Source organism: Mesoplodon mirus, assembly GCF_964341445.2.
Source record: "Mesoplodon mirus genome assembly, chromosome: 15".
NCBI classification, from domain to species: Eukaryota; Metazoa; Chordata; class Mammalia; order Artiodactyla; family Ziphiidae; genus Mesoplodon; species Mesoplodon mirus.
The window spans coordinates 10092074-10110239 of NC_138991.1; the positions used below are offsets into that span (position 1 = coordinate 10092074).

Here is an 18166-nt window from a genome sequence, read left to right on the forward strand (position 1 = left end):
TAGGCGTCAGTGGCTTCTTGTACCCGGGGCCTCTTGGATGGAGATGGCTGTCAAACACCACAAAAGGGGCAGCTCCTCAGAAAGCAGGACCCTGAGGTGACCATTCCTAGGACCACAGGGAGAAGAAGGCAGGGCTGGGCCCGGAAGAGGGATGCTGTGCCCCTCCTCCCATCGTCATCCCATCACCGCCCCAGCTCTGCGGCTCTCCCCACAGGCTCTCCGCTATCTCACGCAAGCATCTGGATCTCTCTCAAGAACAGATAAAAGCCTTTAAGTGCCTCCTTTCCTGAGGGATTGCCTTGCTGGAAGGGAGTCTTTTAAAATGTCTTCTGTATTGATTATAAAAGTGCACTGAAAGAAATTTGGAAAATGCAAAGGCAATAAAAATGGCCTCTTTTCATATGAAAATGTTATTACCTTTGGAGACTGAGGGGGCTCTTTGGTCTTTTAAAAATGTATTTACTTAAAGAAAGACATTGTAAAAGTGATACCTGTTCACTAGAGAAAAAGCAGAAAGTATAGACAAAACATAAAGAAGGAAAATTTTAAGATCCACTTGGATGTACCACAGTAATGCGAAATGTTAATAAGGGAGACTGCTGGGTTTGGGGTGGGGGTGGATATGAGGTAAGGTAGGTATGGGATGGGATATGGAGCTCTCTGTACTAACTACTACAAAAAATAATCTAGTGACTGAATTATATTTCAAGAATCTACCTAGAATCTTTTTGTCCAGAGACCACCATTTGATAACACTGTGGTGTTCTTTCTTTAATTGGGAAAAAAATAATAATATTCATTGTAGGAGGAGGACAAGAAATTGTAATAGCTAACCTTGATGAGAATTGACCTTGTGGCATGCTCTGCACTAAGTGCTTTTCATGTTCCTATTATTGCCCTGAATTCTTCCAACAATCCTGAACTGCCCACCTTCTCCCTCTGTGTATGCACTCTTCGAATTGCTTTATGTACATGATTGGCTCATTTAACCCTTCCAACAATCCTCTGAGGCTGGTACCATCCCCATTTTACAGATGAGGAAACTGAGCCTCAGCAGTTTGTAAGTTGCCTCTGGTTCTACAGTTGGGAGATGGTGGAAGGGATACAGGATCTCAGATGAGGGAGCCACTATTATTACTGCATATTCTAGACAATGAGGGCACAGCCTGACAAGGGTGGCCACAGGTGGGCTCCACAAGGATCAGAGGGAGCTGGAAGATATTTGGAATCAGGATTAATAGGTACCTGGAAATGTCATGATAACTGAATCCATTGGTCACTGGAGGGCATTTTTCCTGCCTTCTGGATCAGGAAAGACCGGGCCTGGGAGCCCAGCTGAGTTCCTTCCTAATCACGTTGCTTCGTGCAGGCCACCCTTGAGTTTCTGTTTCCTCACCTGTGAAATGGGTGTGACCATTTAGACTCAGCTGGCAGGGCTGGGAGGATTAAATGTGGGACTCCACGTGTGTTTTAGGTGCTTGATTAAAACAAGAGCTCACATTTACTGAACACCAGCTGTGTGGGGGAACTTGGATTAAAGGGCCAGAATCTCTTCGGTCTTGTCTGTGACCTTGTGTGGTAGTGGAGTGGAGAAAGGGGTCTGAGGTGGGTGGGGTTTGAGAGGGGACCTTAAGGGAGCAGGTGGGAGGGGGTGGGGCCTCCTCTGATGTCATAATTGGTGGGTCAGCATGTTTACATTTCCTCCACTCAATGAGCCTTTACTGCGAGTTGACTGTGTATCATGCTGTGCACCTAGCACTGCCCTAGGTACAGGATGCAAAGCAGACGGAGTCAGTTAGCCAAAGAATGCTGTGTTCCCTTCAAAGGTGCCATGCAGCAACGTCTAATGACATGCTTTTCTTGAGGAACTTCATCGGAACATGAGATAAGTCACACTTCTTGGTTTGGGATCCACTTCGCCCAAGGCCCCAGACACAGACCTTGGTGGCTTTGCCCTTGTTCATCGCAAACAAAAAGCACCCGCATCCCGCATGAAATGTACTAGATGTAGCTACTTCAAGATTTCCTTTAGTTGCAGTAGGTTAGTTTACACGGTGTCACATTTTGAGGCTCTTTCATTACATACGGACTTTTAACTTCTCTCCCTCCTTCCTTCACCACTATTCATCTTCTTTCTGTTCTTAAAATTTCATCGAGTCCTTGGACAGTTAGTGGATCCCGGACACTGTAGGAGAGGCTGTAGGTGCAGACGTTGGTCTGGGTGACTGAGACGGTACGTGTGTCAGCCCCAGAGGTAGGTGAAGGAGTGTGTGTGAGAACGAGGGTGTGCAGGTGCGTAAGTGCATGCTGTGCTTGTGAATCTCAGGGGTCCAGGTGGGAGAGTGAGGGTAGGGGATGGTGAAGGATGGTGGGTGAGGGAGTCCGGAAAGCGGAGTGAGGCAGAGTGTGGGCCCCGGTGTGACTGATTCCTGGGGGCACACGTGTGTGAGGCCTGAGATCCAGGGCGGACGAAGGTGACTCATGGGCGTGAGTGTAGCAGGGTGTGTGCGTGCAGGTGTACGTGTGTGATTGTGAAGGTCGGATGCTGGTGCGGAGTAAGCAGTTGAGAGTGAGTGTGCGTGTGTGTGTGTGCGGGTCGCGTGTGAACGTGCAAGGGTGAGCACGTGAGAGGATGGAGGCCGAGGGAGCGTGGCAGTGTGTGCGCGTGAAAGTGGTGTCGGCTGGGGGCGGGGATCGGGCGCGCGCGCGCACGGCGGGGCGTGGGCGGGGGGCGCGTGGCCGGGTGGGCGCGCGTGGGGGGCGCGCGGCGCGGGCCGGGGGCGGGGACACTGCGGCGGCGGCGGCGCGGACACAGCCGGCCGCCCCCGTGGCAGGCGCGGTGCGGGGCGAGCGGGCGCGGCGCGTAGCTCGGGCCCATGGTGCGCCCGTGTCCGTCGGTCGGGCCGCGCGGGCGGCTCCGCGCGTGGCCTGGCGCTCGCGAGCTCGCCCCCTCGCTGCGGGCCCGGCCCGCCCGCTGCCGCCGCCTCCTCCCCCGGGGCGGCGCGGCGCCGGCGGGCGGTGGCGCGGAGGCCGGACCGGGCGGCGGCCCAGGCGGCGCGGGGGGCACGGCGGCCAAGGCGGGCGGCGCGAGCGACATGACGGACAACATCCCTCTGCAGCCGGTGCGCCAGAAGAAGCGGATGGACAGCAGGCCCCGCGGCGGGTGAGCGGGACCCGGGGCTGGCCGCCTTCCTTTGTCCGCGCGCGGCCGGAGCCTGGCGCTCGGGCAGGGCGGGCCGGGCCTGACAGGTTGGCCGGCGCCATGAGCCGGTGGCCGGGCCTGGGAGGCGGGCGGGCGGGGAGGAGGGAATTCGGCTCAGCTCAAGCCCCCGCCCGGGCCCCCGGCGCGATCGCGTCCCTTTTGGGCCCAAGTGCCCGGCTGCCTCGCACCGATGCCCACCTTCCTTTCGAAACCCCGAGAAGCCGGGCCTGCCCAGCGCTGTTTACACGCGCGTGGAATTGGGATCAGCCTTGCCTCTTAACCATTTTGTTTCCTGATTACTCTTTGTCGTTGTAATTCCGATTCGGTCAGTATCAAACCTTGCTCTGCGCGTGGAGTCCTCGGAAGCCCGGATATGCTCGGTTTATTTGTCGGGGGAGGCATGGCTTCCTCCGCAGACCCGCCTGGGGGGGTTCCCCATCAGTGCCTCCGGGACTCAACCCCCAGATGGCCGCCTTCCCCTCCCGGCCCCGGCTGGACCCGAACTAGTAGCCGCAGGAGGGCGAGAAGGGCTCCTGCTGGTCGACAGGAGACCCCCACCCTCCACGGTTCCCCACAGTTTGAGAGAAGGAGCCCCCTGGCAGACGTAGGGGTTGCCACCTGCTGTGCCTTCCCGCATTGGCAGGCCCCTGGGCAGCCTGGTGAGGGTTTCCCTCACTTGGGGAGAGAGGACGGGCGGATGTTTTGCGCCCTGCCGTCTTCCTATTCGGAGGATGGCAATGACCTGTTGAGGTTTTAAGGGTCTGTGGCATCGCCTGCGACAGTTAGCTGCGGGGGGAAGGTTGAGGGGAGCTGGTTAAAATGCAGATTCCCCGGCCCCGCCCAGACCCGCCGGTCAGTTCTTGGGGGTGGGACCTGGGAATGTGCATTTTCCGAGGCTGCCCAGGTGAGGCTGTTGACGGGTGAAGGCTGAGAACCGCAGCTGGGCGGGGCCGGGCCTCTCGGACCCGCCCTTCCCTTTGGCGTCCTGTTCTCTCTGGGCCTTTTCCCTGTGGCGGCCGCTCTTTGCGGCGTCAGATATTTGATGGAGGGGGTGAGGAGGGTGAACAAGTAGGCTGGCTTCCCCAGGTGTCCGTCGAATTAAGAAAAATGAAGAATGCTGCCAGCTGCCATTTTGTGAGGTCTTTGTCCCTGTCTTCTTAAAGTCTTCCTTAAATCTCCCGGTGAGGAGGCCCCATTGATAGAATACAGTGGAGGAAGCGAGCCCAGCGAGGTCGAGGACTGCTGGGAAGATGCTGCAAAATGCAGATTGCGCTCAAGCTCTCTGACCCCAGAGACCGACAGCTCTCCACCCCTTCCTTCACTGTTCGCGCGCGTTGTAACCCTGACCACTCAAGGCTAAAGAACGGTAACAATTAACTTGAGCCCTATGCCAGGCATACACCCTCAGTAAATGTTTTTTTTCTCAGTAAGTGTTTTAATGAATTAATATGATCAGTGGACTCGAAGCTCCTCTAGTTATTAATTTGTGCCAAAAACAATTATAAAATGCCTACTGTGTGTGTGTGTGGGGGGGGCTGTGTCAGGTGTCTGGGGTGCATATACGAATTAAACAAGTCCTGACCACAGGTGCGCGCCTCCTGACCCTGCATTGGAATCACCTGGGGCAGCTTAAACACTTACCATCCCTGCCCCATTTTAGACCTTTGAAATAAGAGTCTGGGAGTGGGACCTGGCTATAAGCTCCCCTGATGATTTTAATGCGCTGGCATAGTTGAGAACCTCTGACTCAGTGCATGAGAGAAAAATGCAAATAATTATTTAAAAGTGATGATTACCGTGATAGAAATATGCACCGTTGTTACAGGGGCCCAGAGGGAGTGGTGCTGACAGTTGGAAAAAAAAGATTTCTGTTTGTTATTGGCATGGAAGATCTCTCCTCCTTTAGAATTTGCCACTTTGGAACTAATTGATTTCCTAAGCAGTGACATGGATTCAAATTCAAATCATGTATCTGGAATTCCAGGTATTTGCGTATATGTTCTAGTATTTAATCTGCACTTTTAGGAGTAGCCTTGTCAAGTTGCGGATCTTGGTGTTGGGAAAACACTTTTGGAAGCACAGAGAGATGGACAGGCTTCCTGTAGTTTAAGGCGGGGGTGGGGTGGGGGGAGACAAAGGAATAAGAAATATATTTGTGACGGGTCAGACTCTTTGCTGGGCACTTGAGATGAATGGCTGTGTTTAAATCCTCATAACAACTGTGTGAATTTTTGGAGTTAGTTTCCTCATTTTATAGACAGGGAAACTAAGATTCAGTGATGCTAAATAATTTGTTGGAGGTCATAGGGATACTCAGTGTGAGGAGGTGGATCAACTCTTTTTACCTAATGGCTCAAAGCTGTAGGATGGTTGGGGGATTTTGTGGTTAAAAAACCAAAAACATAGGTGCCACAGGTCCCAGGAGACAGTATAATTAATGCTGGGGTCACTCAGCATATGTCGCCAAGACATGCAATTTATTTGCCTGAGGAATCCCGTAGACCCAGAGCTCTTTTCTCTCTTGAGAAAGTTACCACATCCTGATGTTGAGAAAACTATTACAGTGGTTTTGTTAGGACACAAGGCATTTACCTCACGTTGCTGGAAGCCATTTTTCTGACATCATGCGCTTTCCTTCTGGCTAAATGAAGTTCTCCTCTTGGTGAAACACAAGAGATTGGTTAGGAGCGTGGGCGTAGGATTGGAGAGCCTGGGTTTTGCCACTCACTAGCTTTGTGACTTGGGGAAGTTACTTTACCTTTCTGGGTCTCATTTTTTTATCTGTAAAGTGGGAGTAACAGTAATTATGTATACCTCCTAGGATTGATTTGAGACTTAATCCATGTTAAGTTTGGAACACTAAGTGCTTAGTACATCCTGGGTCTTTACTAGGATAGATAGTGATAGTTAGGTCTTTGTGTAAGGTTTGCTTTGGGGGATCTCCGGAACGCTCCTTTGAGAGGAAGGACCTTTGATGGTAGCAAGTAAAGAAATATTATTGACTTCATTGCTCCTTCCTGATCAAATCCAGGAAATGATTAACTACATAAACTATTCCATCCAGGTATGTAGACGCCCTGGTGTGATAGATATTGTCGAAAGTAGCTCTGGCAGAACTGAGACTTTGCCTTCTCTTAGTAATAATTCGGAGTTTTGTGGCCAAATTGGACAAGGATGCTTTGATTTTTGATGTATTTGGACTTGGGGCATTAGGAAGTTTTGGATGAACTGGGTTAAGAAAGAGCTATTTAGGTACAGAGTCTATTTCAGCTTTTTTTAAAATAAATAACTTTATTCAAGTATAATTTACATCACATAAAGTACATCTACTGTTAATGTACAACTCACTGATTTTTTTAAAGTAGATTTATAGAGTTTGTGCAGCCATCCCCACAATCCAGGTTTTGAACATTTCCATCAGTCCGAAAAGTTCCCTCGTGCCTGTTCTCAGTTCATCCCAGGTTGTCACTGATCTGCTTTCTGTTTTCATAGGTTTGCCCTTTCTGGAAATTTCATATAAATGGAATCATAAAATATGTTGTCTTTGTATCTGCCTTTTTTCACAGCATATTTTTTTAATTTTAATTTTTAATTTCTTTATACAATTTTTAAAGGTTACTTTCCATTTACAGTTATTACAAAATATTGGTTATATTCCCTGTGTTGTACGGTACATCCTTGAGCTCATCTCACACCCGGTAGTTTGTACCTTTTGCTCCCCAGCCCCTATTTAGCACCCCCCACCCCCCACCGGTAACAACTAGTTTTGTTCTCCATGTGTGTGAGTCTCCTTCTTTTTTGTTAGCACAATGGCTTTAAAGTTCCTTTTTATTGCTTAATAGAATTCCATTGTGTAGATATACCATATTTTGTTTATCTGTTCACCAAGATGGACATTTGGATTATTTCCAGTATTTGACTATTGTAAATAACACTGCTAAGAACATTCAAGTCTTTGTATAGACATATGCTTTTATTTCTCTTGTTTACTGTGAGCCTTTTTTTTTTTTTTTTTTTTGGCTGAGTTGGGTCTTTGTTGCTGAGCATGGGCTTTCTCTAGTCGCGACGAGCGGGGGCTACTCTTCGTTGTGGTGCGCGGGCTTCTCATTGCCGTGGCTTCTCTTGTCGCGGAGCACAGGCTGTAGAGCACAGGCTTCAGTAGTTGTGGCACATGGACTTAGGAGTTCTGGCTCGCGGGCTCTAGAGCGCAGGCTCAGTAGTTGTGGTGCACGGGCTTAGTTGCTCCGCGGCGTGTGGGATCTTCCTGGACCAGGGCTGGAACCCGTGTCCCCTGCATTGGCAGGCGGATTCTTAACCACTGCACCACCAGGGAAGTCCGGCAGGTGGATTCTTAACTACCGTGCCACTTGGGAAGTCCCAGACCACTGTCTTTTCCCTCCTGTGCCTCAGTTTCCTCTTCCGTAAAGTGGCGACATAGTAAGAGCCCATGTGGTCGGGCATAATATATGCAGAGTAGATATGAGCCCTCAGAGAACGTCAGAAATTGTTCTTTGCACAGCCTGGAAGAGGGACCAAGCCTCATGCGGACTCTTGCACTGGGTAACACGATCTCCTCTTCTTTCTAGAACTTTGTAGAGAGTCTGGTTGAGTAAGAACTCTGGCCAGAAAATGGCCACAGAGGACTTGACTCTGCCAGAAGCTCTCTCAGACCTCAAATGACTAAATCTGTAGTGGCAGGGCCGCTGCAGGCCACGTGCTCCTTTGCAGAGGTGCTCATGCCATGCCAGGACGAGGGTGCATCAGTGATGTGAATTCACTGTTGATGTGGACGAAGAACAGTGCCCGCGTAGGGAGTTCTTTATACAGATGTGTTTATTCAGTGGGAAGTTCTGAACTTTTTATTGAAGCTGTCACTTCTGATCTGTGATGTTAAAATGCCTGTCTCTCTTGACATCATGGAGGGTAGTATTAGGTATGCAATACAGTTGATTCTCATTACTTGCAATAGTTCTGTTCTGTGAAGTCCCTGCCAGCACTGAATTAGCGAACAGTGAACCACAGCTCCTAGGGGGAAATATAGGGTTAGGTTCCTGCGAGCCTCGGGTTACAACATTTCAGTTGACTCATCAATAGAGAACATTGTGTTAGGTATATTTCTGTTGAAAGAAACGGTGTTTAAATATGTTGTTGGTTCATTAACATTGAGCTCATGACCAACAGCACTGCAACTCATGCCTTGAAGGAAGCTTATATGTAACACGTGTATTTTTCTCCATGAGGCACATCACAGGCTTCTTGCTCTTAGGAATGCTGACAGTGCTGGGACCATTTTAAACAGTGAAATAGATAACAAAAAGCACAGAAATGCAGGACACATGGCACTAAACAGGCCATGAAGAGGACCCTTTTGTACAGTATGAGAGCGGAGACGAGAAGGCACACCCTCGCCCCGTTCAGCCTCAGCTGGGAATGTGTGTGGGTGACTCGGATTGTTTTTTCCACTCTGAGCATGTCTGAGTGACCACGAGAATGCCGTGAGCATTGATTTTTGAGGTTACGGATTTTAGGCAGTAGGTGAATTGGCAAAAACAAATATCACACATCAGAAGGATGGGCTGTATGTAGGGGTGTGTGTGTTTTCAGTGTCTTTCTGTTGGCACGGTGGACGTGGTATTAGGTATGCAGTCCTAATACCTAACATTAGGTATTAATGTTGGGGGGTGGGGTGTGTTGGGGGAGCATATCGGGGGATTGTGCTGGTGACTGAAATGCATGGCCCCCAGCCCGTCCCCTCTCTGTGACGAGTGGAGAGTTGCATTAACAGCTCTCTGCTCCCTTGGATGAGTACAGTCAGAGCAGGCGTTGGTAGCGGCCCATCAGGAAGTGTTCTATGCGTCCTCTGCCAGCCCAGCTGCACTTGTGCCATCCACTTCCTGTTACAGAATCCCTGCCGTGGGCCCTCGCCTGTACTGACCAAACCCGGACCAGGTGCTCCCTGCCCATGCCAGGCACAGGAAGTGACACCAGATGTGAAATTACAAACCCAGGTGGAGATGCTGAAGGGTAGAGCGTGGATACAGGCACCACTCTTGCCGGGGCTTCCCTGAGGAAGGCCAGTGAGCCACCTGGGTGCCAGTCCCTAAGGAAGCAGGGTGGCCATTTGACCTTGACCTCGGCCACCCATGCAACAAGTAGAAAGGAGGAGGCGGGGTGTCGAATGATCCGTCTTTGGACTTTGGGCTGTTATTTCTCAGAACAGAAGTTTCTTTTAATATCTCTACCCAGATGCACGTGATGAAAGTCATTAACTAGGGCTGGCCAGACTTGATGGCCACCTTTGGGAATAGACCTGAAGTGCCTGGAGCTTCCCTCCTAAAGGTGAGTGGACTTTGGTTTAATTTAGAAAAAGGCTCATTGTAACATATTTTTCGATAACTTTTACCTAAAGAGATAGAATGGTGCTGATTGTTTTTAAAGCTATGGTTTAATTTAGAAAGAAAAAGATTCATTGTAACATATTTTTCGATGACTTTTACCTAAAGAGATAGAATGGTGCTGATTGTTTTTAAAGCTATGGTTTAATTTAGAAAGAAAAAGATTCATTGTAACATATTTTTCGATGACTTTTACCTAAAGAGATAGAATGGTGCTGATTGTTTTTAAAGCTGTGGTTTAATTTAGAAAGAAAAAGATTCATTGTAACATATTTTTCGATGACTTTTACCTAAAGAGATAGAATGGTGCTGATTGTTTTTAAAGCTAGCATCTTTTATTCATGTGACTTTGAAAGATTGATTTGGGTATTCAGAGCTTGGCCTGCGGGAAGCTTCGCCAGAGATCACTTTAGGTGGCTCGTGGCCAAACACTGAAAGGTTAGCAAATATGTTGATAGTTCCTTCTGTTTGTGCCAAGTGATACTTGTTTTCTCTTTGTAGTAGTGACAGGAAGTTTTCTTTTAGAATACATTTCAGTAAAAAACACAGAGTTCATTTAAAAGTATGAAGTCAGTAATAGTTCGGTAGGTTTGTAGACGTGCCCACGTCATGCCTGACATTTAGGAGGTGGTGGCCTGTGCTAATAACATGGTGCTGTTGGTCTAAAAATATAATGTTATTGTTACAAAGGAGAAAGAAAAGGGATAAGCTGGTGGTGCTAATAGATTAAAAATTATTTTAAAAAAAATTATTGAAGTATAGTTGATTTGCAATGTTGTTAGTTTCTGCTTTATATAGCAAAGTGAGTCAGTTATGCACATATATATTCTTTTCCATTATGATTTATTACAGAATATCAATATAGTTCCCTGTGCTCTACAGTAGGACCTTGTTGTTTATCCATTCTGTATATAATAGTTTGCAGCTGCTAACCCCAAACTCCCACTCCATCCCTTGCCCATCCCACCAACCCCTGAGCAACCACAAGTCTGTCTTGTATGTCTGTGAGTCTGTTTCTGTTTCATGGATAAGTTCATTTAGGTCATGTTTTAGATTCCACATATAAGCAATGTCATATGATATTTGTCTTTCTCTGTCTAACTTATTCACTTAGTATGATAATCTCTAGGTCTGTTCATGTTATTGCAAATGGCATTATTTCATTCTTTTTTATGGCTGAATAATAACATTGTGTACACGTACCACATCTTCTTTATCCACTCATCTGTTGATGGGCATTTAGATTGCTTCCGTGTCTTGGCTATTGTAAATAGTGCTGCTATGAACATTGGGGTGTGTGCATCTTTTCGAATTATGGTTTTGTCCGGATATATGGCCCGGGAGTGGGATTGCTGGATCATATGGTAGTTCTGTTTTTAGTGTTTTGAGGAACCTCCATACCGTTTTCCATAGTGGCTGCACCAACTTACATTCCCACCAACAGCGTAGGAGGGTTCCTTTTTCTCCATACCTTCTCGGCATTTGTTATTTGTAGACTTAAAAATTCTTTTTATTTTGCTAGGTTGTCCATGAAAAACATTTTTAAACGATGGTTAGTTTACCTAGTTCATCTGGGACCTTAACATTGCTTTAATCATTGTCTAAAGTTTGAGAGGTTTGTGGGAGAGGACAGTTGGAAGGGGCCCCGTGGAAAGAAAGGCTTCTTGTGTGAATTGGAAAGCTGGGTGGGCTGGAGACTACTGCCTTCTTCCAGTTAGATCTCTGTGGCATTTGCCCAGTGCCAGGGAAGAGCCTGCTGGCTGCCCTCCCTGAGGAAGAAGAGGCCTATGGAGGGAACGGGGCCTGGTAGGCTCTCCCTCTCTTTGCTGCGCCATCTGCTGTGACACAAGATGAGGTAGGGTTTGGCCAGTTTAGACCTCAGGGATCCTCAGCCTCAGCACTGTTGATATTTTCGGTTTGACAGTTCTCTGCCTTGGGAACCTGTCCTGTGCACTGTAGGATGTTGGGCAGCATCCCTGGCCTCTGCCCCCTAGATGCCAGTGGCACCCTCCCCCCAGTTGTGACAACCAAAACTGTCTCCAGACATTGCCATGTCCCCCCGGGGGTGGGAGGAGTAGGAGTGGGCAGCTGTTAGGACCCCCTGGATGAGTGGAATGCGCACACGCTATGAAAAGCCATACCCCTTACTGTCCTTAAGGTGACTCATCCTGTCTTTAAAAAAAAAAAAAAAAAAGAAAGAATGAAAAAAGAAAAACCTGCTGGGCAAGAAATTCATGTTTGGATTATGTTCTTAACTCTGAGTTCAGCTTCTCATTTAGCCCCTAAGGAAGTCTTGAGCTGTTGGAAGAAAGCGTTTGGGAAGTGTCACGGGCTGACGTGTGTCCGTCTCCAAATGTACATGTCGAGGTCCTAACGCAGCACCTTAGAAAGTGACTGTATTTGGAGACAGGGCCTTTAAAGAGATGATTAAATTAAAACGAGGCCATTACGGTGAGCCCTTAACTAATCTGAGTGGTGTTCTAAGAAGAGGAGATTAGGACACAAAGAGAGATACCAGGCATGAGAGGAAAGCCCATGAGGACACAGGGAGAAGGTGGCCGTCTGCACGCCAAGGGAGGAGGCCTCAGAAGGTAACAGGTCTGCTGACACCTTGATCTTGGAGTTTCCAGACTCCAGAGCTATAAGGATATAAATTTCCATTGTTTAAGCCCCCTGGCCTGTGGTGTTTTCTTATGGCAGCCTGAGCAGGCTAATATAGGAAGCATCGTGTGGTTATTTTGGTAGGTGAGGAATCTCTCAGTGTTTTTGGTAAACCTTTATTTTAAACTGATGATGAGTTCTTTAGTGCTTTTCTTTAGACAGTCCGGTCTCAAGAGTTCTCCATAAGCAAAGCGTTCTCCATGTTGCACAGTCATGTCCACTAGAGCTGAATGCCACCCCCCACCCCCCTGCAACCTAAAACACATGCTCCATAAGGTGGACGTGCTGTCCCCAGATGTTTCCTTTTTTTTTTTTTTTTTTTTTTTTTTCTTTTTGCGGTATGCGGGCCTCTCACTGCCGTGGCTTCTCCTGTTGCGGAGCACAGGCTCCGGACGCGCAGGCCCAGCGGCCATGGCTCACGGGCCCAGCCGCTCCGCGGCATATGGGATCCTCCCAGACCGGGGCACGAACCCGTATCCCCTGCATCGGCAGGCGGACTCTCAACCACTGCGCCACCAGGGAGGCCCCCAGATGTTTCCTTTTGCTTAAAGAGTTTACAGGGGTCACATTTCAGGTTGTGCTTTGGATGGTTGGTTTGTTAGTTCTTGTCACTTGGATTGTGCTAGATTAATTTGATGAGAATTATAATAGTTGCTACCCCCTATTGTGTGCTGATGAGGTGTCCAGTGATCTTCTAAGAGTTTTACGTGGATCATCCCATTTCATCCTCCTGACAGCCCTACTTTACAGGTGACAAACTGAAAACGGTTTTGGTTTAGAAAACTTAAAAGCTCATTTCAGTTTTTTTAAAAGGCTCATTTTACTTTGAATTTCTGCAGCAAATTGTATTTTGCAACCTGTCTCTATGCCCTTTCTTTCCTATTTGAGTTTTTTTGTAATGGCCATTTAGAGGAAGTGATTTTTGTTGAGGGAAGAGGAATTGGGGGTTTGTGAGCCTTCAGTGATTTGGAGGTAAATATGTGTGTACTCCATTGTTCCTGGTAGAAGCAGAGAACAGAAAAGATGTGACAGAGGAAAATTCTGGAAACTTCAAATTATCCCAATCACTGTAAATCCATCAGAAGCATAATATCTGTTTTCAGAGTTAGTTTCCATATTGATCCTTTTTTTTTTTAAATTCACTCTTTCTGTAGGAGAGACATTCATGCTAATGAGGGGGGGGAGTGCAGAACATCTATTTCTAAAATGTGTGTACTCACCCTGTAAAAGGAAGTGATTTGAATCTGAATACTTTTTAGCTTTTATACAGTCAGTCCCCATGAAAGTGCAAAGAAAATTTAAAACTGGAGACCCTCCCCCGCCCCCATCCTCTCCCCTCTTTTTTCTGTTCTCCAGATTAAAGGCAATTAGAGGCTCTCATACAAGGAATGACGCAATTGTGTCCTGGTAAATCAAAGGACTAGGCAGTAAACAGATAACACCACTTGTCCCGCCTCGCAGGGTTTTTTTCCCTAAATAAGCTGCTTAAAGAACTGTGCGTATATACACATCCATACATATATATACACACACAGGAAAGTGCACAAATCATAAACGCACAGCTTGATGAATTTTCATGAAGTGAACATACTCCTGTAACTGGCAGCAGATAAACAGGCTCTGACCTCAGAAGCCTCCTCTTGCCTCCTTCCTCCCCCGTCTTGATCTATATCCTGACTTCTAACAGAGATTGGCTGGGCCTGTTTTTGACCTTTAAGTAAATGCAGTCATGTAGCAGGTACTCACTCATGCCTGTTAATTCTTGCTCCATGTTTTGTTCATAAGGGTTGACCGTGTTGCATGTTTATTGTAGTTTGTTCACTTCTGTCCACCATATGAAGTCAGAGTATGAGTAAGTCATTGATCCTTGAACAATGAGGGTGGGGGTTAGGGGTGTTGACCCCCAACCAGTCAAAAATCCAAGTACTGGTACTGCTTGCTATCTTTGCCTCAAAAACAAAGGAATTAATAAATGACTCACCCAAGAGCAGAAGCTCAAACAGTTTGAATAGAATAAGGACTCAAACCCTAGTTCTTTTGATTTTACATATTGTGATCTCTAATCAAACACAAACTTTTCCCCAAACTTAGTTAATTTAAAGATCTGTAAAATGAAAATACAGGTAATTTATTTATTGAGAAAAATCCACATATAAGTAAGTGGACTGGTGCAGTTCAGACCCATGTTGTTCCAGGGCCAGCTGTATTCCGTGACCCCTCTATCCCATCTCTCCCTGATGGACAAGTGGGACGTTTCCAGCTTGAGGTCTTATGAATGGTGCTGCTGTGGACCTCCCTGAGCTTATCTTGAGGACATGTATTATGTGGCTTTGTTGGGCCCTTGGGGATGTTTGTGTTTAGCTTTAGTAGAAATTGATAGTTTTCCAAATTGTACGAATTTATGCTTCTCCAGCCGAGAAAGTGCCAGATGCTCCACATCCTCGTCCACACTTGGTATTTGTCATTTTTCATTTTAGCCATCCTCATGGGAGCATAGTAGTATCACAAGAAATTATTTTTTAAAAATATTTATTTGAAAAAAAATTTACTTGAGAGAGGCTTCATTTTCTTGCTCTGAAGTCAAGTTTTAGACGTATAGGATAGCCACATCATGGTAACCCTGAACCTAAATGTGGCAAAATGATTGCATCACAGCGGCCTTGCCTTTCTGACCAAGTACTCTCTTTTTATTTTTACTTTGATTTTATTTTGCCTCATGATAACTTTGCACCATAGCTCACACTAGCTCAAAGATTGCAGTCTCTGTCCTAACACAAATCCTTGTTTCTACCTTGATTCCTCCCAGTATATTCTGCAGCTTGATCTTTCTTTCCTTTCCTTTTTTTTTTTTTGCATTTCTTATTTTTGATATTTTTTAATTGAGGTAACATTGGGTTGTAGCATTACGTAAGTTTCATCTGAATGACATTATATTTCTATTTCTGCATACATTACAACCAAACACCCTCTTCTTGAGTAGTTTTCATCATAAGGGAGACAGTAAAAAAGTATAAAATTTACTTTCCTTTAATTGTAAAGTGAGTGCCTGTGTATTAAAAATTGGAAAACAGAGAAAACTGTTGAATGAGTTACTGATGTAACTTTCCCTTCAAAGGCAACCACAGTTAACACAAACCTTTTAGCATATGCTGTTTTCTTCCTGTCTTGTTTCCGTGTGTACATTGTTTGATGAATTATAACCATGTAGCACATGTGTTTTTATTTCCTGCTTTTTTTTTTCATTCAGCATTTTAATGTAAGGCTTTTTTTTTGTATCATGATGTGCTCTGTAAATGACACTTTAAGTGGCAACATATTATTTCTTTGAGAAGACACCTTTAATTTACATAACCAGGGCCCTGTATTTTTACAAGTTGATTCTTATTGTCACTTGATAAATAATGTATTCATTCTGAACGCTAGCCCTGCAAAGCAGAGGCACGCCAAAGACACACAAAGGGAAAGTTGAGGGAGGCCCAGGCCTGGGTCATGGTGACCTCATATTTGCTCCTTGGCTGGAGATGCTCTCATTTCAGCCCTCTCTGCCTCCCAGCTGCTTCCTGCTGCATCACTGAGGTTTCTTGTGTTTCCAGGCTGTTGCATTAACTGGGGCTGAGCCTTTGTCGGTCACTAATATCCCCTGAACAGCACTGGGCTGTTTTGTGCCCAGTGATGGAACTAGGGGCCTGGGGGACCAGGGCTTGTTAGAGAACAGCCCCTGTACAGTCAAGCCGGAGACAGCTGCTGCGGCCCTGGAGGTACCTGACCCGCTCAGAGCCCTCCCCAGCTCTGGGGCCCCACACAGGACTTTTTTTTTTGGCTGCATTGGGTCTTCATTGCTGCACGGGGGCTTTCTCTAGTTGCAGCGCTTCATTGTGGTGCACAGGCTTCTCATTGCGGAGCACAGGCTCTAGGCGCGTGGCCTTCAGTAGTTGTGGCGCTCGCGGGCTCTAGAGCGCAGGCTCAGTAGTTGTGGCGCACCGGCTTAGGTGCTCCACGGCGTGTGGGATTTTCCCAGACCAGAGCTCGAACCCGTGTCCCCTGCATCGGCAGGTGGATTCTTAACCACTGCGCCACCAGGGAAGCACCCCACACGGGACTTTTAAACACTAGCATTTTATTTTTTCTAGTATAAAAGTAATAATTTCTGTTAAAGAAAACTAGTGATTTCTCTTAGAGAAAGGTTAAAGATGCAGTAGCCAGAATTTAAAGCCCGACTTCCTATTAACATTTAGGTATGTTTCCTTCTGATCTATCATTTTATCAGATGGCTGTTGGGTGACATTATTTTCGTTGGTTTTTGCTGTTAGAAATTAGAACTTAGGGCTTCCCTGGTGGCGCAGTGGTTGAGAGTCAGCCTGCCGATGCCGGGGACATGGGTTTGTGCCCCGGTCCGGGAAGATCCCACATGCCGCGGAGCGGCTGGGCCCGTGAGCCATGGCCGCTGAGCCTGCGCGTCCGGAGCCTGTGCTCCGCAGCGGGAGAGGCCACAACAGTGAGAGGCCCGCGTACCGCAAAAAAAAAAAAAAAAAAAAGAAATTAGAACTTAGTCTACAGAGGCTATCTTTCTTCTTTCTTTTTTTTTAGCCATGCCATGCGGCATGTGGGATCTTAGCTCCCTGACCAGGATGGAACCCGCACCCCCTGCAGTGGAAGTGCGAAGTCTCAACCACTGGACCACCAGGGAAGTCCCTAGAGGCTATCTTGATGCATAAATTTTTGCTATATCTTGGACAATTAATTTCTGGAAGGGCTCTGCCATTTTACACCCCATGAAAGCCAGTATGGCCCTTGTTCCAGGGTCAGGATAATTTTGCCTTTTGCCTAGCGCATACCCCCGAGATTGGGAAAGTTTAAAAAAAAGAGAAAGAAGTAAAAACACATGCTTTTTTTCCTTTCTTTGTCGACCACAAATCAGGCTTCCTGTTTATTAATGTGTGAGCCAGGTGGAGCTGGAGGGCAGAAGGGGCCTGTGGTCGATTGAGGACAGGCTTGCTCCGTGGTCACACTCTGTGGATGGACTGGGGGAACCGAACACCTCGCAGTGGTCTGTGTTTGGTGGCTATGCGAGAGAATGGAGTCTGCAAGCATACAGTAAATGTTTGTTGAACGAATAAAAGGCTTTCTAGATCCAGTTTCTCGTGACAAAGCTGTGTGTAGACAGCGGGGCCAAGGGCACGTCTGCTTCCCTGCAGAGGAGGGTGAGGGTTGTAGTGGGGTCGTTGGAGCCCAGGGTCACGTTCCCCTGCAGCAGCATCATTAGGAGAGGTGTGAAGTGCTCCCTGTGAGGGCCCTGCCACGCCTGAGCTGCCCTCGGGCCGGCCCCTCAGCCCCTCTACCACCTGTTTCCAGAGGTAAACTCCTCCTAAGCGACAGGTGTTGTAACTTCTGGCATCTTACAGGTGCCCTTGGAAACATCCCCCATGGCCTTCCCAGGGCTGTCTCGGTGCCAGAGCCACGCCCGGTGGGGCAGCGCCTTGGCTGGGCTGTAGCCCAGGTCTCCAGGGGAGCACGGATGGAGCTGAGTCCGATTAGGAGGCGGGTACCTCGTGGAGGGCTGGCTCCCCGCGGCCTGGCTTGGCTGCCGAAGACCTTGAGGGGCTGAGAGCCTGGATTCAAGCACGGCTGCCTCTGTCTACATTGGCCTCCTCCTCTCACTGGCTGTATGACCTTGGGCGAGAGAGTCCAGCTCTCTGAAAACGGGTGTTGGGCTTCCCTGGTGGCGCAGTGGTTGAGAGTCCGCCTGCCGATGCGGGGCATGTAGGTTCGTGCCCTGGTCCGGGAAGATCCCACATGCCGCGGAGCAGCTGGGCCCGTGAGCCATGGCCGCTGAGCCTGCGCGTCCGGAGCCTGTGCTCCGCAACGGGAGAGGCCACGACAGTGAGAGGCCCGCGTACCAAAACAACCC

The 18166-nt window shown here is 47.7% G+C and overlaps 1 protein-coding gene across 1 annotated transcript in view; it reads left to right on the forward strand.

Annotated features, from left to right (window-relative positions):
• Positions 1–3021: 3021 nt before the first annotated feature.
• Positions 3022–18166, forward strand: part of ATP9A (ATPase phospholipid transporting 9A (putative)) — a 135538-nt gene continuing 120393 nt past the window's right edge. The window contains exon 1 of the mRNA XM_082600340.1: positions 3022–3163. Coding sequence (XP_082456466.1) covers positions 3096–3163 — 68 coding nt within the window. The 5' untranslated portion in view covers positions 3022–3095. The remainder of the gene's footprint in view (positions 3164–18166) is intronic.